Here is a 25,855-nt window from a genome sequence, read left to right as displayed (position 1 = left end):
CCTTGGTTTAAATGAATGTAGCTTTTTTAGTGTCTTGGTGTTTGTTAACTTCTGTGGAGTTTGATACTGCTCATTTTGCTGCTTGTTCTGTTTTTCCAGAGTCCCCTTATCACTTGACCTGCTGTCACATTATATTTGATTTATTACAGATACCCCATCAGCCTGGGTCTCTCTTTACAGCCTTTGTACACATACGTCTACACATAGGGACTTGGATTATCTCAGGATCCCACATCCTCACTGTCCCTCATCCCCCCTACCCTGCCACCCCCAGCCAGTACCTTTCTGAAGTTTTCTAGTCCTTCCTTTTCGTTTGTGCTCCTTAAAGCCCAGCCCCATACCTGACTTTGGTTCCCACTGAGTTCTGTTACAAGGATTCCACATTTGTGGATATTAAATCTTTGGCAAGGTCATTTACCTGGGCTGAGTAAGGCTGATCCTCCTTCCTAAACACCCACCCAATGGGAGAGGCTGATACTCAACATGCAAACCTTGTTTTTTAATTCTCCAGGCAAAGTGATGTTGGAAGACATTGTGGCAGGGGTGGTGTGTGAAGATTTACAAATAATTTTTGAATATCTCCTTCATGATAGGTCTCAGAGGTTCCTTGTGGGTGTGGCTTTGGAGGGATGATTACGAGGAAATTGTGGATATTAGGGAAGTCAGGAAAGGAAAATATCACTCACAATTCAACAATTCAGAGAAAGCTCCTAAGGGAATTTCTGGCTGCTTGATGCCCAGAGGCCAGGTCCTCACTTTGTATCAAGGCTCAGGACTATGGATAGAGAAATTATGGGGCACCAAAAAAACACAGTAATCAAGATAAACAAAATTTTAATGTAATATCTTTAAAAATACAAATTGATGCATAAAGAAAACACCCATGTTGAACAAAACAGTTACAATGTTGCCTCCTCTTCAGCACCACCCCACCCTCCAGAAGTTTCCTCCAAGCCGCACCTGTAAGATACGAAAAAGATAAAATAAAAACCTGTAAGAGAAAAGATAAAAATGGGGTGGGCCTGGGGGCTCATGCCTGTAATCCCAGCACAATGGGAGGCCAAGGCAGGTGGATCACTTCAGGTTGGGTGTTCAAGACCAGGCTGGGCAACATGGCAAAACACCGTTGCTACTAAAAATACAAAAAAAAAAAAAAAATTAGCTGGGCATGGTGGCAGGCACCTGTAATCCCAGCCACTTGGGAGGCTGAGGCAGGAGAATCACTTGAACCCGGGAGGCAGAGGTTGCAATGAGCCGAGATCACACCATTGCACTCCAGTCTGGATGACAGAGCGAGATTCTGTCAAAAAAAAAAAAAAAAAAAAAAAAAAGACTCTCAGGAATTTCTGGCTCAAGTCTCCCATCCTCACCACCACGACCACCAGGCGGTCTTTTGCTGTTCACCCAGGTCCAGCCTCCATCCCCTAAAATCCCGGGGAAATGTGACAAGACTCTCCCCATCTCCATTCCAGGAGTTTGCCGCAAGCCAATCTTGCTCTCTCTGAAAACAGCCTTGGGGTTCCTTGTCCTGGTACACCCTCCTATTGTAGGGGACACAGGGCCAGTGTTACCTACAAACCAGGAGTCCCGGCAAAGCATCACCTCTCCCTGAGCTGCTTCTGTCCCAACCTGGCATCTGCTCGGAGAAGGGCACACCAGGGAGGAGACTTGTGTGGTGAGCTCAGGTCACCTTCACGGGAAGGTCAGTGCATACCGGCCAACCTGGACCACATTTTCCAGAATCCTTCAGCAGTACTGCGATGCTCTTGTGGTCAGCAGACCTCATTGGCTCACAGTGAAACTTGTCAATGTCACCTGGGCATCTTAACAGTGGGCTCCTAAACTTGGCTGTATGTGCTGTGCAGATGTCAGAGGCACCCTGTGTGGGCAAAACCAACTGCTTTCCCGCCTCTCTAGCTCCAAAACTACAATCCCCAGAGGCCTCTGTGGTCACTTCTACTACCCATCATACACACCTTCCGTGTCACGTTAACATCAGAAGCACTTCTGGTCTGTGGCCCCGGCTGGTTAGGCTGGTTGGCACCCAGCAAGGCCTCCCTCCAGGTCTTCCCCACACCTCTGCACCTTGTTATCTGACCGGCTTCAGGATCCGCAGGGAGCATCCGTGTTCCATGGGTGCCCTATAGGCAGTCAGCATGCCCCTCTGCGTGTCCCTGTGTTTCTCACGGGGATGAAGGCTGGGAGCCGTAGAGCTGTCTCAGAACTCAGGTGCTCTCCTGTGGGCACCTGCAGGCCATTTTCCTTTCACTGGAGCCCACAGGGTTAGAGACAAACCCTCACTCTGGGGCTTGGGGACAAGGGCTTCACTCCCTGGCCTGAGTTTGGAGCTAAGCTTGAGGGTGCTTGGTCAGCCTGGGGCCCCTCTGGATGGGAATTTGCTGCCCTGGTGATTTCTGTGACATCCCTGAGCCCAACTGTGGGGCTCTGGAGTGGACTGCGCTTCACCTCCACTGAAGGGGTTTTCCACCTGAGAGTCAAAAAAGAGGTGAGATTACCTGTAATTCCATCTTGGCTGTCAAGAGGATGGATCCCCTTACCTTTTCTTGCCCTGGAGGCTGCCTGGTTGGTACTGGGGAAAGTTCATTCCTAGTCCTGGAAGAGCAGCTCATTCTAACCGGAGTCCTCCCTCAGCATTCCTTTCTGCTCCATCCATACCGCAGTCATGAAGTCGTTAATTGTAAACACATATGGAATGGTTTAAATAAAAGTACAGAGATGTGTGTGCTTAATTGTTCAGTGATGTGGATGAAGGGCAGGGACATCAGAGATGCCTGTGACTTCAAGGGGTTGGGGAGGACTCCCAGAAGTAGGGCTGTCTCAGCTGCCCCTGACCGGTTTGATACCTTGGAGATTAGGGGGAAGGCATTCCAGTGGGAGGTGCGAAGGAAGCACAGTCTCAGAGGCTGGGCTCTTGCTATGGTGTGGAAGGATTATGGTGGCCAAGGGCCTTCTTAAGATTGATTTTTAAATATACATAGGTGAAGATACAGACTAGCTATTCACACATAGAACAAGGAGAAGCTTGATACAGGCTAACTTGAATTTTACATTCGAGAGCATTTTCAGCTTCTGGAAATTGGGACATTTCACCCAAAATTCCAGATTCCCTGCTCCTCTGAAAATAAATCTGCCCTAACCCTTCACTATTTTTTTTTTTTTGAGACAGAGTTTCACTCTTGTTACCCAGGCTGGGGTGCAGTGGCACAATCTCCACTCACCACAACCTCTGCTACCTAGGTTCAAACGATTCTCCTGCCTCAGCCTCCTGAGTAGCTGGGATTTACAGGCATGTGCCACCATGCCTGGCTAATTTTCTTGTACTTTTTTTTTTAGTAGAGATGGAGTTTCACCATGTTGGTCAGGCAGGTCTTGAACTCCTGACCTCCGGTGATCCACCCACCTTGGCGTCCCAAAGTGCTGGGATTATAGGTGTGAGTCACCTCACTTGGCCAGTCTGCACTATTTCTTAGTGTCAAACAATTTGAGCTAAACAATGTCTTTCTCATTAGGATGTGACCTTCAGGGTTTAATTTTTGTATTTTTAGTATAGACAAGGTTTCTTTTTTCTTTTTTTTTTTTTTCAGGTAGATTTTCACTCTTGTCACCCAGGCTGGAGTGCAGTGGCATGATCTCAGCTCACTGCAACCTCCACCTCCTGGGTACAAGCAATTCTCCTTCCTCAGCCTCCCGAGTAGCTGGGATTACAGGCGCCTGCCACCACACCCGGCTAATTTTTTATAGTTTTAGTAGACACGGGATTCACCAGGTTGGGCAGACTGGTCTAGTGTCAAACTCCTGACCTTCAGTGGTCTGCGGGCTGCAGCCTCCCAAAGTGTGGGATTACCTGGCCTACACTGGCTAATTCCTTGTGTGTTTAAAGAGATGGGGTTTCACCATGTTGGCCAGGATGGTCTTGATCTCCTGACCTTGTGATCTGCTGGCCTCGGCCTCCCAAAGAGCTGGAATTAGAGGTGTGAGCCACTGCACCCGGTCTCAATGTAGCTTTTTACCAAAGTATTTATGTAGGAAAAATTAATCAAAGGGCACAAGCATTTCAATACTTACGTTGTTTAAGATGAAATCTGTGGCTGGAAGAGTGCCAGACACATAAAAATGTTTCGTGCATGAAGGAATCACAACTTAAATAAACAAATTTGAAGGAAGTAAGTAAAAAATGATTTTCTGTTGTTCGTTTTGTTAAGTTATTTTGGAAATGTGATTAATCATGTATGTCAAGGGAGTTGTTAAGAATTTCCAGATACTCTGATATGTATGACATCATAATCATACCAAATAAAGCAAGGCTATTTTAGGAAATTAGGTTTCACTGCCAAGGACCTTTACATGAGAAGATAAATTAAAATTACTGTTAAATTAGTAACAATCAGATGGACTGGCAGGCAAATTGTGTCATTTTTTTCTCAGCATTTTTTCTTTTCCTTGATTCAATAAAACAAAGTTAAATGCCAGCTATCTGCAGAACACTCACTAGACTATGTTTAATGATATGTGAAACACAGCCTGCACACTCACAGATTCTTGCCATGGTCCTGTTCCCTTCTTTTCAAAACCTGTGTTACCCTGTGGCTAGATTTCTCAATGAGATGAAAGAGAGAGAGGAATGAGAACCATCTTCTTTGAGGTCGCTCTGCTACACTCCTGCAGGTAGACAATGACCTCTCCAGTGAGGCTGTTATCCTTGGCTGGGGGGTAGCGGTCTTAATCCTAGAAAAGAGGCCTCTCAGGGTGGAGAGGTGATTTAAATCCTTACCAGATAGACACAGCTCCCCACCTCGTCCAGACTTTCACAAACCCAAACTGGAACCACAGAAAAACGACTGACAACCGGCCACATGCCCCAGGCAGAGATGCAGGGAGAGGCTGACCAGAGGGAAGGTCAACGTACAAGATACCACCCTCCGGCGCACAGGGCACATGTATCCCAACACACACACACACACACGGACACACACGGACACAGAGTGAAAGAGTAAGAAAGGAGAGAGAGAGAAATAAGAGACGTAGGCACACACACAAACACACAAAGACATATGGCAGTGGCACGGTAACACCCACTCCCAGGCAGCCCCTGAGGCTGCCGGGTTCTGCTCTCTGTGACTATGACCCGTGGGTAAGAGAGCAGCCCATGGGCACACAAGCAAATCTCTCCTCTTTTGAAGAGACTCACTGGCACACCGTCAGTCGGTGCAGGCCTCAGCCTGGGATCCCACGCTGCTTCCCAGGCCCTCCACCCGCGGTTTCTTCCTCCTGGACGACCCTCCGCGAATCCTGGCCTCCAAGACCATCCTGTCTATGCCCTGGCGAGGGTTGGTTTTAGCCCCGACTCTGACTAATCCCTCTAACCCCAGGTGCTGGGGAGGTGGACGCAAGAGAATCACTTGAACCCGGGCGGAAGACTTTGCAGTGAGCTGAGATCCCGCCACTGCACTCCAGACTGGGTGACAGTGAGACACCGACTACATTGAAAAAAAAAAAAAAAATATGGTGGAGCGGGGGCTGCGGGGACTGAGGTGGTGTCAGGTGAAGCGAAGATTGGGAGAGAGGCCTCCTTGACGCTCCGCAAATCCTGGCCTGAGGCTGGGATCTCTCGCTGCCTTCCCGGAGATCTGCCTGAGGTTTTTTCCTCCTGAGGTTTCTTCCTGCTGGGTGATTATCCATGAATCCCGGCCTGTGGAGACCATCCTGTTAACGCCCTGGCCAGGACTGCTCTCAGCCCCGACTCTGACGCACTATCACACAGGGCTACTACTTCGCCAAGTCTCAGGGACCCATCCCCAGAAAATGGTGTCAATCGCTGTGACCAAAACGGCGGCTCAGGCCTCGCGCATGAGCACTGGCGAGGCCGACTCCCCCTTTGCTCCGGAGAGTCACACTGGGGACCCCTTAAAAAATGGCAGAGACGCGACGCTACAGGGATTGGGGCAGCCGTGGCAGCAGCAGAGCAGTCCAAGGCGGCGGGTGGGAAGAGGACTAGGAGAGGGGCCTGCGCAAGAGCCAGGGTCAGACCCATAGGAGTCGTATCGTCAGGACCTTCTTGATTGGTCTTCTGCTTTGGTTCCCGGTGGAGGAGGAGCTTCGGGGTTCCCGCTTGTCTCTCTGGACACCTCTTCGAAACCAATAACGGATCTGAGTGGGTGATCAGGAATGGGGTTACAATGTAGGGAGGAGGGAAGGGCCTCGCTGGGGCACAGAAAGATCCCAAGAGCCGCAAGGCCTGCTGTCTGCTGAAAATAAACTGGCCCATGAGCTCACTGCTTCCTTCCTTCCTGAATGGAGCAGTAGTTTGCCTTTGTCTCATAGGCCCGGGGAATTCAAAATCCCGACACAGCTTTCCACAACACATGCAACAAGAGACAGAGACAAGTCCGAGATAGAGCCAAAGTGACCACACGTGGCACTGACGTCCCCTAAGAGCAGATGGAGTGAGCGTGTGTCTTTGACACCGTATGGGACGATGCTGAGACGGACAGAGAGGTTGAGGTGTGAGCCCGTGGGCCACTGGGATCTCCCACAGAAAACTGAGGAAAAGCCAAGCACACTTGAAAACCTGCGAGACAAGGCCTTTGTCCGAGTACAAGCCACATACAGGGATGCCTGCCAGAGGGGCCCAGAGGTTTTGACAAAGTATACCCCACAGACATCCCGCCACCAGACCGCTCACCTGACACCACCTCCCGTGATAACCAACAAAACCCAATCCCTTTGGCTGCTTGAAATCCGTGGCAGTCAAAAGATTCAGTGCTTGAAGACACTTTCCCCAGGAGAAGAGGAATATGAAGGACCTCAGGAAAAACAGAAAAATAGCAGGGGGGAGGCAACACTGCCTTTCCCAGCAGGCAAAGGTCACCATGATGGGGTCGCTTCATGCTAGCCAAGGGCTGAACATACAGCCATCACATGGGACCTGGAGACCAAGGGAAGCCCCTGTCATAGACAGGTATGAGGCCCAGAGATCCAGAGTAATCAAACCTGACCAGTCAATGAGAAATAGGATAGGAGACAGAAGCAATCATGAAACAAAAATGGAGGAAATATCTCTCTGATGAACTCGGAACTGTTTTCTGTTAAACACAATTATCCAGACAACGAAGGTTCTATGCTTCTCAGACAGGAAGCAGAAGGGCAGAGGAAATGCTACACCTGTCCTAGAAGACAATGCCAGTCACGACGGCCTACTGATCATGCCAGGCAAGCCACACAGACATGAGGAGAAAGAGGGAGAGGAAGACAGCTTCCCTGTCGGAGACACGTGTGGAAGCCAAGAGCTCCAGGGTCATGGAACCTGCCCAAGCCAGCAGAAACAGGTTTGGAGAGAGAGACCGTCACGACACGGATCTCCCACGACTGTCTCCCTGACGGACTGGGAAGCCATCTGTGTTGAAGACATTCAGCCAGACCGAGAAGCATTTAGGCCCCTGAGAAACGGGGGAGACAGAGCAAGAGGGAGGGCAGAGCAGAGGCCGAAGCCCAGGCCGCTTACTGCTCGGTGCCACCGCCGGGGGCCTAAGGGGAGGGTTGCCCAAAGGCCGACTTGTCCAGAGAGGCCAGCGTTCCAGGGACTGGGAGGCTTGGCATCTCCCCTTCCCGGCTTCCTCTTCAAGCTTCTGCCGGGGTGTGGCTTCATGTCTCAGAGAAGCGCCGTGAAAAGGTCCAAGCGTCTCCTCTGAGGCGGGTGTGCTCCTCTCTTGCAGGGCGACGAGCTCCTCTGGGGCTTTTTGTCCCTGGCTGGACTGTGGTTATCTTGATCCTAGGAGAGAGTCCGCTGGCTCGGCAAGGGTAATGAGATTTCCACAGCTGCGGGGAAGACGCATCTCCTCACGTGGTCGAGGCCCTCAGGGACCCAAAGTGGAACGGCGGCGGAAACCATTGACAAGCCGCCACATGAGCCAGGCACAGAGGCAGAAAGAGGCTCAGCAGAGCCAGGCCGACACGCAAGAAGTCGCTTTTGGGCGCACAGGGCGCGAAACTCCGAACACACACACGCGTACGGGCGCGCATACACACACACACACACACACACACACACACACACACACAAACCGGCAGAAAGAGGGAACGACGCAGAGAGTGAGGGCCAGAGAGAGAAGAGAGAATGGGAGAGACACGGACACACGCAGTCACACAGCAGCGGCACAGAAACACACCCCCGCAGGCAACCCCTGACGCTGCAGGCTTCTGCTCCGGGCGTGAAGGTCCCTCGGGGGAGAGAGCAGCCCACGGACACGCGGGCGGACCTGTCCTGCTCATCACGGGGCCAAGACTTTTGGGGAGACTCACCCCAACAGCGTCCGGGCAGGCCTGAGGCTGGGACGACTCGCCGCTTCCCCCGGACTCCGCCTGCGGTTTTGTCATCCTGGCCGGCGCATTGCGACTCCCGGCGTCGTCCGTCCGGAGACGTTCCTGTCGACCCCGTGGAGAGGTGAGGCAGGAGCCTCGCAGCCCCGACACCCAAGCACCGCCACGGAGGGCTCCTGCTTTGCCAAGCCTCGGGGGCCGGTTTCTAAGACAACCGTGGGAATCACTGTGACGGGAGGGGCCGCTGGAGCCTCGCGCATGCGCACTGGCCCTGCCGCGCCGGGCCCACTCGCGCTCCCGACCTGGAAGTCAGGCTGCGGCCCCTTTAAACAACGGCGGCTGCGCGGGGCGCCGGGGCCCGGGATGGGGTGGGAGGGGGCGTGTGTGTGTTGGGGCAGGGGGGAGGGGGGGGCCGCTGGGGACTCCCGCTGCAGCCCCGGCGGCCGCCGGATCCGGGCTCCAGCAGGGGGCGGCGTGGGAGAAGGGGCCGCGGGCATCCCAGTACCAAGACCCCCGGAGTCCTGTCTTCAGGACCTCCTTGAGCCGACTTCCACCGCTGGAGGGGGAGCTTCAGGGCGTCTGCTGGGGTCTCAGGACTCCTCTTCAGATGGGATTTTGGACCCCTCCGGGTGAGAAAGGATGGGCTCGCCATCATCTGCTGAGGCAGGCGGGGCCTCACTGCAGCACAGAATCATCCCCTGGGCCTTAAGGCGTGGTGTCAGCTGAAAATTCACTGACCCATGAGTCCTCGGCCTCCCTCCCCCTCTGAAAGAGCGGCGGCCTTCCCCACCCCCCACCCCGCACCCCCCACGCTTGCAAAAGCCCCGGGGCTCCTGCAAGCTGCTACTGCCTTCCAGGACACGCGCAAACAGGGACAGGGGCGGTTCCGCGGCGGAGCCCATGGCCCCACGCGTGGCACTGGCGTATCCCCGAGCCGACGATGGGAACGTGTGCCAGCCCGGGCATACGGGGCGACGGCGAAACCAACAGCGGTGTCCAGGCCCGTGCCCGGTGGAAGAGGGTCCCAAGGGACCTGTCCGTCCATTCCAAGGGAAACCAAAGAAGGCCCGGGATCCAGGAGGGGGCCAGAAGATTCACGGAGTCAGTCCACCCAGGAGCAGAGGAGAGGCTGTCCCTCAAGAATGAGACGGGAAGTGCAGAGGGGAAATGCCACACCGCCTGTCCAAGAAGACCAGGCCAGTCACGCTCGCCTACCGCTCGTGCTAGGCAAGCCACCCAGCCATGAGGTGAAACAGGGAGAGCAAGACAGCTTCCCTGTCGGAGACACGTGTGGAAGCCAAGAGCTCCAGGGTCATGGAACCTGCCCAAGCCAGCAGAAACAGGTTTGGAGAGAGAGACCGTCACGACACGGATCTCCCACGACTGTCTCCCTGAGGGACTGGGAAGCGATCTGTGTTGAAGACATTCAGCCAGACCGAGAAGCATCTAGGCCCCTGAGAAACGGGGGAGACAGAGCAAGAGGGAGGGCAGAGCAGAGGCCGGAGCCCAGGCCGCTTACTGCTCGGTGCCACCGCCGGGGGCCTAAGGGGAGGGTTGCCCAAAGGCCGACTTGTCCAGAGAGGCCAGCGTTCCAGGGACTGGGAGGCTTGGCATCTCCCCTTCCCGGCTTCCTCTTCAAGCTTCTGCCGGGGTGTGGCTTCATGTCTCAGAGAAGCGCCGTGAAAAGGTCCAAGCGTCTCCTCTGAGGCGGGTGTGCTCCTCTCTTGCAGGGCGACGAGCTCCTCTGGGGCTTTTTGTCCCTGGCTGGACTGTGGTTATCTTGATCCTAGGAGAGAGTCCGCTGGCTCGGCAAGGGTAATGAGATTTCCACAGCTGCGGGGAAGACGCATCTCCTCACGTGGTCGAGGCCCTCAGGGACCCAAAGTGGAACGGCGGCGGAAACCATTGACAAGCCGCCACATGAGCCAGGCACAGAGGCAGAAAGAGGCTCAGCAGAGCCAGGCCGACACGCAAGAAGTCGCTTTTGGGCGCACAGGGCGCGAAACTCCGAACACACAACGCGTACGGGCGCGCGCACACACACACACACACACACACACACACACACACACAAACCGGCAGAAAGAGGGAACGACGCAGAGAGTGAGGGCCAGAGAGAGAAGAGAGAATGGGAGAGACACGGACACACGCAGTCACACAGCAGCGGCACAGAAACACACCCCCGCAGGCAACCCCTGACGCTGCAGGCTTCTGCTCCGGGCGTGAAGGTCCCTCGGGGGAGAGAGCAGCCCACGGACACGCGGGCGGACCTGTCCTGCTCATCACGGGGCCAAGACTTTTGGGGAGACTCACCCCAACAGCGTCCGGGCAGGCCTGAGGCTGGGACGACTCGCCGCTTCCCCCGGACTCCGCCTGCGGTTTTGTCATCCTGGCCGGCGCATTGCGACTCCCGGCGTCGTCCGTCCGGAGACGTTCCTGTCGACCCCGTGGAGAGGTGAGGCAGGAGCCTCGCAGCCCCGACACCCAAGCACCGCCACGGAGGGCTCCTGCTTTGCCAAGCCTCGGGGGCCGGTTTCTAAGACAACCGTGGGAATCACTGTGACGGGAGGGGCCGCTGGAGCCTCGCGCATGCGCACTGGCCCTGCCGCGCCGGGCCCACTCGCGCTCCCGACCTGGAAGTCAGGCTGCGGCCCCTTTAAACAACGGCGGCTGCGCGGGGCGCCGGGGCCCGGGATGGGGTGGGAGGGGGCGTGTGTGTGTTGGGGCAGGGGGGAGGGGGGGGCCGCTGGGGACTCCCGCTGCAGCCCCGGCGGCCGCCGGATCCGGGCTCCAGCAGGGGGCGGCGTGGGAGAAGGGGCCGCGGGCATCCCAGTACCAAGACCCCCGGAGTCCTGTCTTCAGGACCTCCTTGAGCCGACTTCCACCGCTGGAGGGGGAGCTTCAGGGCGTCTGCTGGGGTCTCAGGACTCCTCTTCAGATGGGATTTTGGACCCCTCCGGGTGAGAAAGGATGGGCTCGCCATCATCTGCTGAGGCAGGCGGGGCCTCACTGCAGCACAGAATCATCCCCTGGGCCTTAAGGCGTGGTGTCAGCTGAAAATTCACTGACCCATGAGTCCTCGGCCTCCCTCCCCCTCTGAAAGAGCGGCGGCCTTCCCCACCCCCCACCCCGCACCCCCCACGCTTGCAAAAGCCCCGGGGCTCCTGCAAGCTGCTACTGCCTTCCAGGACACGCGCAAACAGGGACAGGGGCGGTTCCGCGGCGGAGCCCATGGCCCCACGCGTGGCACTGGCGTATCCCCGAGCCGACGATGGGAACGTGTGCCAGCCCGGGCATACGGGGCGACGGCGAAACCAACAGCGGTGTCCAGGCCCGTGCCCGGTGGAAGAGGGTCCCAAGGGACCTGTCCGTCCATTCCAAGGGAAACCAAAGAAGGCCCGGGATCCAGGAGGGGGCCAGAAGATTCACGGAGTCAGTCCACCCAGGAGCAGAGGAGAGGCTGTCCCTCAAGAATGAGACGGGAAGTGCAGAGGGGAAATGCCACACCGCCTGTCCAAGAAGACCAGGCCAGTCACGCTCGCCTACCGCTCGTGCTAGGCAAGCCACCCAGCCATGAGGTGAAACAGGGAGAGCAAGACAGCTTCCCTGTCGGAGACACGTGTGGAAGCCAAGAGCTCCAGGGTCATGGAACCTGCCCAAGCCAGCAGAAACAGGTTTGGAGAGAGAGACCGTCACGACACGGATCTCCCACGACTGTCTCCCTGAGGGACTGGGAAGCCATCTGTGTTGAAGACATTCAGCCAGACCGAGAAGCATCTAGGCCCCTGAGAAACGGGGGAGACAGAGCAAGAGGGAGGGCAGAGCAGAGGCCGGAGCCCAGGCCGCTTACTGCTCGGTGCCACCGCCGGGGGCCTAAGGGGAGGGTTGCCCAAAGGCCGACTTGTCCAGAGAGGCCAGCGTTCCAGGGACTGGGAGGCTTGGCATCTCCCCTTCCCGGCTTCCTCTTCAAGCTTCTGCCGGGGTGTGGCTTCATGTCTCAGAGAAGCGCCGTGAAAAGGTCCAAGCGTCTCCTCTGAGGCGGGTGTGCTCCTCTCTTGCAGGGCGACGAGCTCCTCTGGGGCTTTTTGTCCCTGGCTGGACTGTGGTTATCTTGATCCTAGGAGAGAGTCCGCTGGCTCGGCAAGGGTAATGAGATTTCCACAGCTGCGGGGAAGACGCATCTCCTCACGTGGTCGAGGCCCTCAGGGACCCAAAGTGGAACGGCGGCGGAAACCATTGACAAGCCGCCACATGAGCCAGGCACAGAGGCAGAAAGAGGCTCAGCAGAGCCAGGCCGACACGCAAGAAGTCGCTTTTGGGCGCACAGGGCGCGAAACTCCGAACACACAACGCGTACGGGCGCGCACACACACACACACACACACACACACACACACACACACAAACCGGCAGAAAGAGGGAACGACGCAGAGAGTGAGGGCCAGAGAGAGAAGAGAGAATGGGAGAGACACGGACACACGCAGTCACACAGCAGCGGCACAGAAACACACCCCCGCAGGCAACCCCTGACGCTGCAGGCTTCTGCTCCGGGCGTGAAGGTCCCTCGGGGGAGAGAGCAGCCCACGGACACGCGGGCGGACCTGTCCTGCTCATCACGGGGCCAAGACTTTTGGGGAGACTCACCCCAACAGCGTCCGGGCAGGCCTGAGGCTGGGACGACTCGCCGCTTCCCCCGGACTCCGCCTGCGGTTTTGTCATCCTGGCCGGCGCATTGCGACTCCCGGCGTCGTCCGTCCGGAGACGTTCCTGTCGACCCCGTGGAGAGGTGAGGCAGGAGCCTCGCAGCCCCGACACCCAAGCACCGCCACGGAGGGCTCCTGCTTTGCCAAGCCTCGGGGGCCGGTTTCTAAGACAACCGTGGGAATCACTGTGACGGGAGGGGCCGCTGGAGCCTCGCGCATGCGCACTGGCCCTGCCGCGCCGGGCCCTCTCGCGCTCCCCACCTGGAAGTCAGGCTGCGGCCCCTTTAAACAACGGCGGCTGCGCGGGGCGCCGGGGCCCGGGATGGGGTGGGAGGGGGCGTGTGTGTGTTGGGGCAGGGGGGAGGGGGGGGCCGCTGGGGACTCCCGCTGCAGCCCCGGCGGCCGCCGGATCCGGGCTCCAGCAGGGGGCGGCGTGGGAGAAGGGGCCGCGGGCATCCCAGTACCAAGACCCCCGGAGTCCTGTCTTCAGGACCTCCTTGAGCCGACTTCCACCGCTGGAGGGGGAGCTTCAGGGCGTCTGCTGGGGTCTCAGGACTCCTCTTCAGATGGGATTTTGGACCCCTCCGGGTGAGAAAGGATGGGCTCGCCATCATCTGCTGAGGCAGGCGGGGCCTCACTGCAGCACAGAATCATCCCCTGGGCCTTAAGGCGTGGTGTCAGCTGAAAATTCACTGACCCATGAGTCCTCGGCCTCCCTCCCCCTCTGAAAGAGCGGCGGCCTTCCCCACCCCCCACCCCGCACCCCCCACGCTTGCAAAAGCCCCGGGGCTCCTGCAAGCTGCTACTGCCTTCCAGGACACGCGCAAACAGGGACAGGGGCGGTTCCGCGGCGGAGCCCATGGCCCCACGCGTGGCACTGGCGTATCCCCGAGCCGACGATGGGAACGTGTGCCAGCCCGGGCATACGGGGCGACGGCGAAACCAACAGCGGTGTCCAGGCCCGTGTCCGGTGGAAGAGGGTCCCAAGGGACCTGTCCGTCCATTCCAAGGGAAACCAAAGAAGGCCCGGGATCCAGGAGGGGGCCAGAAGATTCACGGAGTCAGTCCACCCAGGAGCAGAGGAGAGGCTGTCCCTCAAGAATGAGACGGGAAGTGCAGAGGGGAAATGCCACACCGCCTGTCCAAGAAGACCAGGCCAGTCACGCTCGCCTACCGCTCGTGCTAGGCAAGCCACCCAGCCATGAGGTGAAACAGGGAGAGCAAGACAGCTTCCCTGTCGGAGACACGTGTGGAAGCCAAGAGCTCCAGGGTCATGGAACCTGCCCAAGCCAGCAGAAACAGGTTTGGAGAGAGAGACCGTCACGACACGGATCTCCCACGACTGTCTCCCTGAGGGACTGGGAAGCGATCTGTGTTGAAGACATTCAGCCAGACCGAGAAGCATCTAGGCCCCTGAGAAACGGGGGAGACAGAGCAAGAGGGAGGGCAGAGCAGAGGCCGGAGCCCAGGCCGCTTACTGCTCGGTGCCACCGCCGGGGGCCTAAGGGGAGGGTTGCCCAAAGGCCGACTTGTCCAGAGAGGCCAGCGTTCCAGGGACTGGGAGGCTTGGCATCTCCCCTTCCCGGCTTCCTCTTCAAGCTTCTGCCGGGGTGTGGCTTCATGTCTCAGAGAAGCGCCGTGAAAAGGTCCAAGCGTCTCCTCTGAGGCGGGTGTGCTCCTCTCTTGCAGGGCGACGAGCTCCTCTGGGGCTTTTTGTCCCTGGCTGGACTGTGGTTATCTTGATCCTAGGAGAGAGTCCGCTGGCTCGGCAAGGGTAATGAGATTTCCACAGCTGCGGGGAAGACGCATCTCCTCACGTGGTCGAGGCCCTCAGGGACCCAAAGTGGAACGGCGGCGGAAACCATTGACAAGCCGCCACATGAGCCAGGCACAGAGGCAGAAAGAGGCTCAGCAGAGCCAGGCCGACACGCAAGAAGTCGCTTTTGGGCGCACAGGGCGCGAAACTCCGAACACACAACGCGTACGGGCGCGCACACACACACACACACACACACACACACACACACACAAACCGGCAGAAAGAGGGAACGACGCAGAGAGTGAGGGCCAGAGAGAGAAGAGAGAATGGGAGAGACACGGACACACGCAGTCACACAGCAGTGGCACAGAAACACACCCCCGCAGGCAACCCCTGACGCTGCAGGCTTCTGCTCCGGGCGTGAAGGTCCCTCGGGGGAGAGAGCAGCCCACGGACACGCGGGCGGACCTGTCCTGCTCATCACGGGGCCAAGACTTTTGGGGAGACTCACCCCAACAGCGTCCGGGCAGGCCTGAGGCTGGGACGACTCGCCGCTTCCCCCGGACTCCGCCTGCGGTTTTGTCATCCTGGCCGGCGCATTGCGACTCCCGGCGTCGTCCGTCCGGAGACGTTCCTGTCGACCCCGTGGAGAGGTGAGGCAGGAGCCTCGCAGCCCCGACACCCAAGCACCGCCACGGAGGGCTCCTGCTTTGCCAAGCCTCGGGGGCCGGTTTCTAAGACAACCGTGGGAATCACTGTGACGGGAGGGGCCGCTGGAGCCTCGCGCATGCGCACTGGCCCTGCCGCGCCGGGCCCTCTCGCGCTCCCCACCTGGAAGTCAGGCTGCGGCCCCTTTAAACAACGGCGGCTGCGCGGGGCGCCGGGGCCCGGGATGGGGTGGGAGGGGGGCGTGTGTGTGTTGGGGCAGGGGGGAGGGGGGGGCCGCTGGGGACTCCCGCTGCAGCCCCGGCGGCCGCCGGATCCGGGCTCCAGCAGGGGGCGGCGTGGGAGAAGGGGCCGCGGGCATCCCAGTACCAAGACCCCCGGAGTCCTGTCTTCAGGACCTCCTTGAGCCGACTTCCACCGCTGGAGGGGGAGCTTCAGGGCGTCTGCTGGGGTCTCAGGACTCCTCTTCAGATGGGATTTTGGACCCCTCCGGGTGAGAAAGGATGGGCTCGCCATCATCTGCTGAGGCAGGCGGGGCCTCACTGCAGCACAGAATCATCCCCTGGGCCTTAAGGCGTGGTGTCAGCTGAAAATTCACTGACCCATGAGTCCTCGGCCTCCCTCCCCCTCTGAAAGAGCGGCGGCCTTCCCCACCCCCCACCCCGCACCCCCCACGCTTGCAAAAGCCCCGGGGCTCCTGCAAGCTGCTACTGCCTTCCAGGACACGCGCAAACAGGGACAGGGGCGGTTCCGCGGCGGAGCCCATGGCCCCACGCGTGGCACTGGCGTATCCCCGAGCCGACGATGGGAACGTGTGCCAGCCCGGGCATACGGGGCGACGGCGAAACCAACAGCGGTGTCCAGGCCCGTGCCCGGTGGAAGAGGGTCCCAAGGGACCTGTCCGTCCATTCCAAGGGAAACCAAAGAAGGCCCGGGATCCAGGAGGGGGCCAGAAGATTCACGGAGTCAGTCCACCCAGGAGCAGAGGAGAGGCTGTCCCTCAAGAATGAGACGGGAAGTGCAGAGGGGAAATGCCACACCGCCTGTCCAAGAAGACCAGGCCAGTCACGCTCGCCTACCGCTCGTGCTAGGCAAGCCACCCAGCCATGAGGTGAAACAGGGAGAGCAAGACAGCTTCCCTGTCGGAGACACGTGTGGAAGCCAAGAGCTCCAGGGTCATGGAACCTGCCCAAGCCAGCAGAAACAGGTTTGGAGAGAGAGACCGTCACGACACGGATCTCCCACGACTGTCTCCCTGACGGACTGGGAAGCGATCTGTGTTGAAGACATTCAGCCAGACCGAGAAGCATCTAGGCCCCTGAGAAACGGGGGAGACAGAGCAAGAGGGAGGGCAGAGCAGAGGCCGGAGCCCAGGCCGCTTACTGCTCGGTGCCACCGCCGGGGGCCTAAGGGGAGGGTTGCCCAAAGGCCGACTTGTCCAGAGAGGCCAGCGTTCCAGGGACTGGGAGGCTTGGCATCTCCCCTTCCCGGCTTCCTCTTCAAGCTTCTGCCGGGGTGTGGCTTCATGTCTCAGAGAAGCGCCGTGAAAAGGTCCAAGCGTCTCCTCTGAGGCGGGTGTGCTCCTCTCTTGCAGGGCGACGAGCTCCTCTGGGGCTTTTTGTCCCTGGCTGGACTGTGGTTATCTTGATCCTAGGAGAGAGTCCGCTGGCTCGGCAAGGGTAATGAGATTTCCACAGCTGCGGGGAAGACGCATCTCCTCACGTGGTCGAGGCCCTCAGGGACCCAAAGTGGAACGGCGGCGGAAACCATTGACAAGCCGCCACATGAGCCAGGCACAGAGGCAGAAAGAGGCTCAGCAGAGCCAGGCCGACACGCAAGAAGTCGCTTTTGGGCGCACAGGGCGCGAAACTCCGAACACACACACGCGTACGGGCGCGCGCACACACACACACACACACACACACACACACACACAAACCGGCAGAAAGAGGGAACGACGCAGAGAGTGAGGGCCAGAGAGAGAAGAGAGAATGGGAGAGACACGGACACACGCAGTCACACAGCAGTGGCACAGAAACACACCCCCGCAGGCAACCCCTGACGCTGCAGGCTTCTGCTCCGGGCGTGAAGGTCCCTCGGGGGAGAGAGCAGCCCACGGACACGCGGGCGGACCTGTCCTGCTCATCACGGGGCCAAGACTTTTGGGGAGACTCACCCCAACAGCGTCCGGGCAGGCCTGAGGCTGGGACGACTCGCCGCTTCCCCCGGACTCCGCCTGCGGTTTTGTCATCCTGGCCGGCGCATTGCGACTCCCGGCGTCGTCCGTCCGGAGACGTTCCTGTCGACCCCGTGGAGAGGTGAGGCAGGAGCCTCGCAGCCCCGACACCCAAGCACCGCCACGGAGGGCTCCTGCTTTGCCAAGCCTCGGGGGCCGGTTTCTAAGACAACCGTGGGAATCACTGTGACGGGAGGGGCCGCTGGAGCCTCGCGCATGCGCACTGGCCCTGCCGCGCCGGGCCCACTCGCGCTCCCGACCTGGAAGTCAGGCTGCGGCCCCTTTAAACAACGGCGGCTGCGCGGGGCGCCGGGGCCCGGGATGGGGTGGGAGGGGGCGTGTGTGTGTTGGGGCAGGGGGGAGGGGGGGGCCGCTGGGGACTCCCGCTGCAGCCCCGGCGGCCGCCGGATCCGGGCTCCAGCAGGGGGCGGCGTGGGAGAAGGGGCCGCGGGCATCCCAGTACCAAGACCCCCGGAGTCCTGTCTTCAGGACCTCCTTGAGCCGACTTCCACCGCTGGAGGGGGAGCTTCAGGGCGTCTGCTGGGGTCTCAGGACTCCTCTTCAGATGGGATTTTGGACCCCTCCGGGTGAGAAAGGATGGGCTCGCCATCATCTGCTGAGGCAGGCGGGGCCTCACTGCAGCACAGAATCATCCCCTGGGCCTTAAGGCGTGGTGTCAGCTGAAAATTCACTGACCCATGAGTCCTCGGCCTCCCTCCCCCTCTGAAAGAGCGGCGGCCTTCCCCACCCCCCACCCCGCACCCCCCACGCTTGCAAAAGCCCCGGGGCTCCTGCAAGCTGCTACTGCCTTCCAGGACACGCGCAAACAGGGACAGGGGCGGTTCCGCGGCGGAGCCCATGGCCCCACGCGTGGCACTGGCGTATCCCCGAGCCGACGATGGGAACGTGTGCCAGCCCGGGCATACGGGGCGACGGCGAAACCAACAGCGGTGTCCAGGCCCGTGCCCGGTGGAAGAGGGTCCCAAGGGACCTGTCCGTCCATTCCAAGGGAAACCAAAGAAGGCCCGGGATCCAGGAGGGGGCCAGAAGATTCACGGAGTCAGTCCACCCAGGAGCAGAGGAGAGGCTGTCCCTCAAGAATGAGACGGGAAGTGCAGAGGGGAAATGCCACACCGCCTGTCCAAGAAGACCAGGCCAGTCACGCTCGCCTACCGCTCGTGCTAGGCAAGCCACCCAGCCATGAGGTGAAACAGGGAGAGCAAGACAGCTTCCCTGTCGGAGACACGTGTGGAAGCCAAGAGCTCCAGGGTCATGGAACCTGCCCAAGCCAGCAGAAACAGGTTTGGAGAGAGAGACCGTCACGACACGGATCTCCCACGACTGTCTCCCTGAGGGACTGGGAAGCGATCTGTGTTGAAGACATTCAGCCAGACCGAGAAGCATCTAGGCCCCTGAGAAACGGGGGAGACAGAGCAAGAGGGAGGGCAGAGCAGAGGCCGGAGCCCAGGCCGCTTACTGCTCGGTGCCACCGCCGGGGGCCTAAGGGGAGGGTTGCCCAAAGGCCGACTTGTCCAGAGAGGCCAGCGTTCCAGGGACTGGGAGGCTTGGCATCTCCCCTTCCCGGCTTCCTCTTCAAGCTTCTGCCGGGGTGTGGCTTCATGTCTCAGAGAAGCGCCGTGAAAAGGTCCAAGCGTCTCCTCTGAGGCGGGTGTGCTCCTCTCTTGCAGGGCGACGAGCTCCTCTGGGGCTTTTTGTCCCTGGCTGGACTGTGGTTATCTTGATCCTAGGAGAGAGTCCGCTGGCTCGGCAAGGGTAATGAGATTTCCACAGCTGCGGGGAAGACGCATCTCCTCACGTGGTCGAGGCCCTCAGGGACCCAAAGTGGAACGGCGGCGGAAACCATTGACAAGCCGCCACATGAGCCAGGCACAGAGGCAGAAAGAGGCTCAGCAGAGCCAGGCCGACACGCAAGAAGTCGCTTTTGGGCGCACAGGGCGCGAAACTCCGAACACACAACGCGTACGGGCGCGCGCACACACACACACACACACACACACACACACACACACAAACCGGCAGAAAGAGGGAACGACGCAGAGAGTGAGGGCCAGAGAGAGAAGAGAGAATGGGAGAGACACGGACACACGCAGTCACACAGCAGCGGCACAGAAACACACCCCCGCAGGCAACCCCTGACGCTGCAGGCTTCTGCTCCGGGCGTGAAGGTCCCTCGGGGGAGAGAGCAGCCCACGGACACGCGGGCGGACCTGTCCTGCTCATCACGGGGCCAAGACTTTTGGGGAGACTCACCCCAACAGCGTCCGGGCAGGCCTGAGGCTGGGACGACTCGCCGCTTCCCCCGGACTCCGCCTGCGGTTTTGTCATCCTGGCCGGCGCATTGCGACTCCCGGCGTCGTCCGTCCGGAGACGTTCCTGTCGACCCCGTGGAGAGGTGAGGCAGGAGCCTCGCAGCCCCGACACCCAAGCACCGCCACGGAGGGCTCCTGCTTTGCCAAGCCTCGGGGGCCGGTTTCTAAGACAACCGTGGGAATCACTGTGACGGGAGGGGCCGCTGGAGCCTCGCGCATGCGCACTGGCCCTGCCGCGCCGGGCCCACTCGCGCTCCCGACCTGGAAGTCAGGCTGCGGCCCCTTTAAACAACGGCGGCTGCGCGGGGCGCCGGGGCCCGGGATGGGGTGGGAGGGGGCGTGTGTGTGTTGGGGCAGGGGGGAGGGGGGGGCCGCTGGGGACTCCCGCTGCAGCCCCGGCGGCCGCCGGATCCGGGCTCCAGCAGGGGGCGGCGTGGGAGAAGGGGCCGCGGGCATCCCAGTACCAAGACCCCCGGAGTCCTGTCTTCAGGACCTCCTTGAGCCGACTTCCACCGCTGGAGGGGGAGCTTCAGGGCGTCTGCTGGGGTCTCAGGACTCCTCTTCAGATGGGATTTTGGACCCCTCCGGGTGAGAAAGGATGGGCTCGCCATCATCTGCTGAGGCAGGCGGGGCCTCACTGCAGCACAGAATCATCCCCTGGGCCTTAAGGCGTGGTGTCAGCTGAAAATTCACTGACCCATGAGTCCTCGGCCTCCCTCCCCCTCTGAAAGAGCGGCGGCCTTCCCCACCCCCCACCCCGCACCCCCCACGCTTGCAAAAGCCCCGGGGCTCCTGCAAGCTGCTACTGCCTTCCAGGACACGCGCAAACAGGGACAGGGGCGGTTCCGCGGCGGAGCCCATGGCCCCACGCGTGGCACTGGCGTATCCCCGAGCCGACGATGGGAACGTGTGCCAGCCCGGGCATACGGGGCGACGGCGAAACCAACAGCGGTGTCCAGGCCCGTGCCCGGTGGAAGAGGGTCCCAAGGGACCTGTCCGTCCATTCCAAGGGAAACCAAAGAAGGCCCGGGATCCAGGAGGGGGCCAGAAGATTCACGGAGTCAGTCCACCCAGGAGCAGAGGAGAGGCTGTCCCTCAAGAATGAGACGGGAAGTGCAGAGGGGAAATGCCACACCGCCTGTCCAAGAAGACCAGGCCAGTCACGCTCGCCTACCGCTCGTGCTAGGCAAGCCACCCAGCCATGAGGTGAAACAGGGAGAGCAAGACAGCTTCCCTGTCGGAGACACGTGTGGAAGCCAAGAGCTCCAGGGTCATGGAACCTGCCCAAGCCAGCAGAAACAGGTTTGGAGAGAGAGACCGTCACGACACGGATCTCCCACGACTGTCTCCCTGAGGGACTGGGAAGCCATCTGTGTTGAAGACATTCAGCCAGACCGAGAAGCATCTAGGCCCCTGAGAAACGGGGGAGACAGAGCAAGAGGGAGGGCAGAGCAGAGGCCGGAGCCCAGGCCGCTTACTGCTCGGTGCCACCGCCGGGGGCCTAAGGGGAGGGTTGCCCAAAGGCCGACTTGTCCAGAGAGGCCAGCGTTCCAGGGACTGGGAGGCTTGGCATCTCCCCTTCCCGGCTTCCTCTTCAAGCTTCTGCCGGGGTGTGGCTTCATGTCTCAGAGAAGCGCCGTGAAAAGGTCCAAGCGTCTCCTCTGAGGCGGGTGTGCTCCTCTCTTGCAGGGCGACGAGCTCCTCTGGGGCTTTTTGTCCCTGGCTGGACTGTGGTTATCTTGATCCTAGGAGAGAGTCCGCTGGCTCGGCAAGGGTAATGAGATTTCCACAGCTGCGGGGAAGACGCATCTCCTCACGTGGTCGAGGCCCTCAGGGACCCAAAGTGGAACGGCGGCGGAAACCATTGACAAGCCGCCACATGAGCCAGGCACAGAGGCAGAAAGAGGCTCAGCAGAGCCAGGCCGACACGCAAGAAGTCGCTTTTGGGCGCACAGGGCGCGAAACTCCGAACACACAACGCGTACGGGCGCGCACACACACACACACACACACACACACACACACACAAACCGGCAGAAAGAGGGAACGACGCAGAGAGTGAGGGCCAGAGAGAGAAGAGAGAATGGGAGAGACACGGACACACGCAGTCACACAGCAGTGGCACAGAAACACACCCCCGCAGGCAACCCCTGACGCTGCAGGCTTCTGCTCCGGGCGTGAAGGTCCCTCGGGGGAGAGAGCAGCCCACGGACACGCGGGCGGACCTGTCCTGCTCATCACGGGGCCAAGACTTTTGGGGAGACTCACCCCAACAGCGTCCGGGCAGGCCTGAGGCTGGGACGACTCGCCGCTTCCCCCGGACTCCGCCTGCGGTTTTGTCATCCTGGCCGGCGCATTGCGACTCCCGGCGTCGTCCGTCCGGAGACGTTCCTGTCGACCCCGTGGAGAGGTGAGGCAGGAGCCTCGCAGCCCCGACACCCAAGCACCGCCACGGAGGGCTCCTGCTTTGCCAAGCCTCGGGGGCCGGTTTCTAAGACAACCGTGGGAATCACTGTGACGGGAGGGGCCGCTGGAGCCTCGCGCATGCGCACTGGCCCTGCCGCGCCGGGCCCTCTCGCGCTCCCCACCTGGAAGTCAGGCTGCGGCCCCTTTAAACAACGGCGGCTGCGCGGGGCGCCGGGGCCCGGGATGGGGTGGGAGGGGGCGTGTGTGTGTTGGGGCAGGGGGGAGGGGGGGGCCGCTGGGGACTCCCGCTGCAGCCCCGGCGGCCGCCGGATCCGGGCTCCAGCAGGGGGCGGCGTGGGAGAAGGGGCCGCGGGCATCCCAGTACCAAGACCCCCGGAGTCCTGTCTTCAGGACCTCCTTGAGCCGACTTCCACCGCTGGAGGGGGAGCTTCAGGGCGTCTGCTGGGGTCTCAGGACTCCTCTTCAGATGGGATTTTGGACCCCTCCGGGTGAGAAAGGATGGGCTCGCCATCATCTGCTGAGGCAGGCGGGGCCTCACTGCAGCACAGAATCATCCCCTGGGCCTTAAGGCGTGGTGTCAGCTGAAAATTCACTGACCCATGAGTCCTCGGCCTCCCTCCCCCTCTGAAAGAGCGGCGGCCTTCCCCACCCCCCACCCCGCACCCCCCACGCTTGCAAAAGCCCCGGGGCTCCTGCAAGCTGCTACTGCCTTCCAGGACACGCGCAAACAGGGACAGGGGCGGTTCCGCGGCGGAGCCCATGGCCCCACGCGTGGCACTGGCGTATCCCCGAGCCGACGATGGGAACGTGTGCCAGCCCGGGCATACGGGGCGACGGCGAAACCAACAGCGGTGTCCAGGCCCGTGCCCGGTGGAAGAGGGTCCCAAGGGACCTGTCCGTCCATTCCAAGGGAAACCAAAGAAGGCCCGGGATCCAGGAGGGGGCCAGAAGATTCACGGAGTCAGTCCACCCAGGAGCAGAGGAGAGGCTGTCCCTCAAGAATGAGACGGGAAGTGCAGAGGGGAAATGCCACACCGCCTGTCCAAGAAGACCAGGCCAGTCACGCTCGCCTACCGCTCGTGCTAGGCAAGCCACCCAGCCATGAGGTGAAACAGGGAGAGCAAGACAGCTTCCCTGTCGGAGACACGTGTGGAAGCCAAGAGCTCCAGGGTCATGGAACCTGCCCAAGCCAGCAGAAACAGGTTTGGAGAGAGAGACCGTCACGACACGGATCTCCCACGACTGTCTCCCTGAGGGACTGGGAAGCGATCTGTGTTGAAGACATTCAGCCAGACCGAGAAGCATCTAGGCCCCTGAGAAACGGGGGAGACAGAGCAAGAGGGAGGGCAGAGCAGAGGCCGGAGCCCAGGCCGCTTACTGCTCGGTGCCACCGCCGGGGGCCTAAGGGGAGGGTTGCCCAAAGGCCGACTTGTCCAGAGAGGCCAGCGTTCCAGGGACTGGGAGGCTTGGCATCTCCCCTTCCCGGCTTCCTCTTCAAGCTTCTGCCGGGGTGTGGCTTCATGTCTCAGAGAAGCGCCGTGAAAAGGTCCAAGCGTCTCCTCTGAGGCGGGTGTGCTCCTCTCTTGCAGGGCGACGAGCTCCTCTGGGGCTTTTTGTCCCTGGCTGGACTGTGGTTATCTTGATCCTAGGAGAGAGTCCGCTGGCTCGGCAAGGGTAATGAGATTTCCACAGCTGCGGGGAAGACGCATCTCCTCACGTGGTCGAGGCCCTCAGGGACCCAAAGTGGAACGGCGGCGGAAACCATTGACAAGCCGCCACATGAGCCAGGCACAGAGGCAGAAAGAGGCTCAGCAGAGCCAGGCCGACACGCAAGAAGTCGCTTTTGGGCGCACAGGGCGCGAAACTCCGAACACACAACGCGTACGGGCGCGCACACACACACACACACACACACACACACACAAACCGGCAGAAAGAGGGAACGACGCAGAGAGTGAGGGCCAGAGAGAGAAGAGAGAATGGGAGAGACACGGACACACGCAGTCACACAGCAGCGGCACAGAAACACACCCCCGCAGGCAACCCCTGACGCTGCAGGCTTCTGCTCCGGGCGTGAAGGTCCCTCGGGGGAGAGAGCAGCCCACGGACACGCGGGCGGACCTGTCCTGCTCATCACGGGGCCAAGACTTTTGGGGGAGACTCACCCCAACAGCGTCCGGGCAGGCCTGAGGCTGGGACGACTCGCCGCTTCCCCCGGACTCCGCCTGCGGTTTTGTCATCCTGGCCGGCGCATTGCGACTCCCGGCGTCGTCCGTCCGGAGACGTTCCTGTCGACCCCGTGGAGAGGTGAGGCAGGAGCCTCGCAGCCCCGACACCCAAGCACCGCCACGGAGGGCTCCTGCTTTGCCAAGCCTCGGGGGCCGGTTTCTAAGACAACCGTGGGAATCACTGTGACGGGAGGGGCCGCTGGAGCCTCGCGCATGCGCACTGGCCCTGCCGCGCCGGGCCCACTCGCGCTCCCCACCTGGAAGTCAGGCTGCGGCCCCTTTAAACAACGGCGGCTGCGCGGGGCGCCGGGGCCCGGGATGGGGTGGGAGGGGGCGTGTGTGTGTTGGGGCAGGGGGGAGGGGGGGGCCGCTGGGGACTCCCGCTGCAGCCCCGGCGGCCGCCGGATCCGGGCTCCAGCAGGGGGCGGCGTGGGAGAAGGGGCCGCGGGCATCCCAGTACCAAGACCCCCGGAGTCCTGTCTTCAGGACCTCCTTGAGCCGACTTCCACCGCTGGAGGGGGAGCTTCAGGGCGTCTGCTGGGGTCTCAGGACTCCTCTTCAGATGGGATTTTGGACCCCTCCGGGTGAGAAAGGATGGGCTCGCCATCATCTGCTGAGGCAGGCGGGGCCTCACTGCAGCACAGAATCATCCCCTGGGCCTTAAGGCGTGGTGTCAGCTGAAAATTCACTGACCCATGAGTCCTCGGCCTCCCTCCCCCTCTGAAAGAGCGGCGGCCTTCCCCACCCCCCACCCCGCACCCCCCACGCTTGCAAAAGCCCCGGGGCTCCTGCAAGCTGCTACTGCCTTCCAGGACACGCGCAAACAGGGACAGGGGCGGTTCCGCGGCGGAGCCCATGGCCCCACGCGTGGCACTGGCGTATCCCCGAGCCGACGATGGGAACGTGTGCCAGCCCGGGCATACGGGGCGACGGCGAAACCAACAGCGGTGTCCAGGCCCGTGCCCGGTGGAAGAGGGTCCCAAGGGACCTGTCCGTCCATTCCAAGGGAAACCAAAGAAGGCCCGGGATCCAGGAGGGGGCCAGAAGATTCACGGAGTCAGTCCACCCAGGAGCAGAGGAGAGGCTGTCCCTCAAGAATGAGACGGGAAGTGCAGAGGGGAAATGCCACACCGCCTGTCCAAGAAGACCAGGCCAGTCACGCTCGCCTA

The 25,855-nt window shown here is 60.6% G+C and overlaps 1 protein-coding gene across 1 annotated transcript; it reads right to left on the bottom strand.

The window, feature by feature from the left end:
* Nucleotides 1–1,305: 1,305 nt before the first annotated feature.
* Nucleotides 1,306–24,933, bottom strand: LOC139361360 (RNA-binding motif protein, X-linked-like-3). Its single transcript, XM_071089999.1, has 10 exons — nt 24,624–24,933; nt 22,300–22,422; nt 19,973–20,095; nt 17,642–17,764; nt 15,311–15,433; nt 12,982–13,104; nt 10,651–10,773; nt 8,320–8,442; nt 6,073–6,168; nt 1,306–5,710 (listed from the first exon to the last, which is right to left on the bottom strand). Exons 1-10 carry the CDS (start codon nt 24,696–24,698, stop codon nt 5,693–5,695), a joined length of 1,050 nt encoding a protein of 349 aa, XP_070946100.1. The 5' UTR covers nt 24,699–24,933; the 3' UTR covers nt 1,306–5,692.
* Nucleotides 24,934–25,855: the final 922 nt, after the last annotated feature.

The sequence above is a fragment of the Macaca nemestrina genome, unplaced genomic scaffold (genome assembly GCF_043159975.1).
Source record: "Macaca nemestrina isolate mMacNem1 unplaced genomic scaffold, mMacNem.hap1 Scaffold_45, whole genome shotgun sequence".
Classification (NCBI taxonomy): domain Eukaryota; kingdom Metazoa; phylum Chordata; class Mammalia; order Primates; family Cercopithecidae; genus Macaca; species Macaca nemestrina.
Note: the sequence above shows the minus strand (reverse complement) of the source record. Positions and strands in the feature narration are given on the sequence as shown.

What these genes read in the sequence shown, in the direction of transcription:
- LOC139361360 (XM_071089999.1), bottom strand. Translation starts at nt 24,698, where the DNA reads ATGACAAAACCGCAGGCGGAGTCCGGGGGAAGCGGCGAGTCGTCCCAG. An exon ending in CCTGCCCGGACGCTGTTGGG is followed by an intron (nt 17,765 to 19,972) that starts GTGAGTCTCCCC and finishes CGGGGTCGACAG; the next exon opens with GAACGTCTCCGGACGGACGA. An exon ending in CCTGCCCGGACGCTGTTGGG is followed by an intron (nt 15,434 to 17,641) that starts GTGAGTCTCCCC and finishes CGGGGTCGACAG; the next exon opens with GAACGTCTCCGGACGGACGA.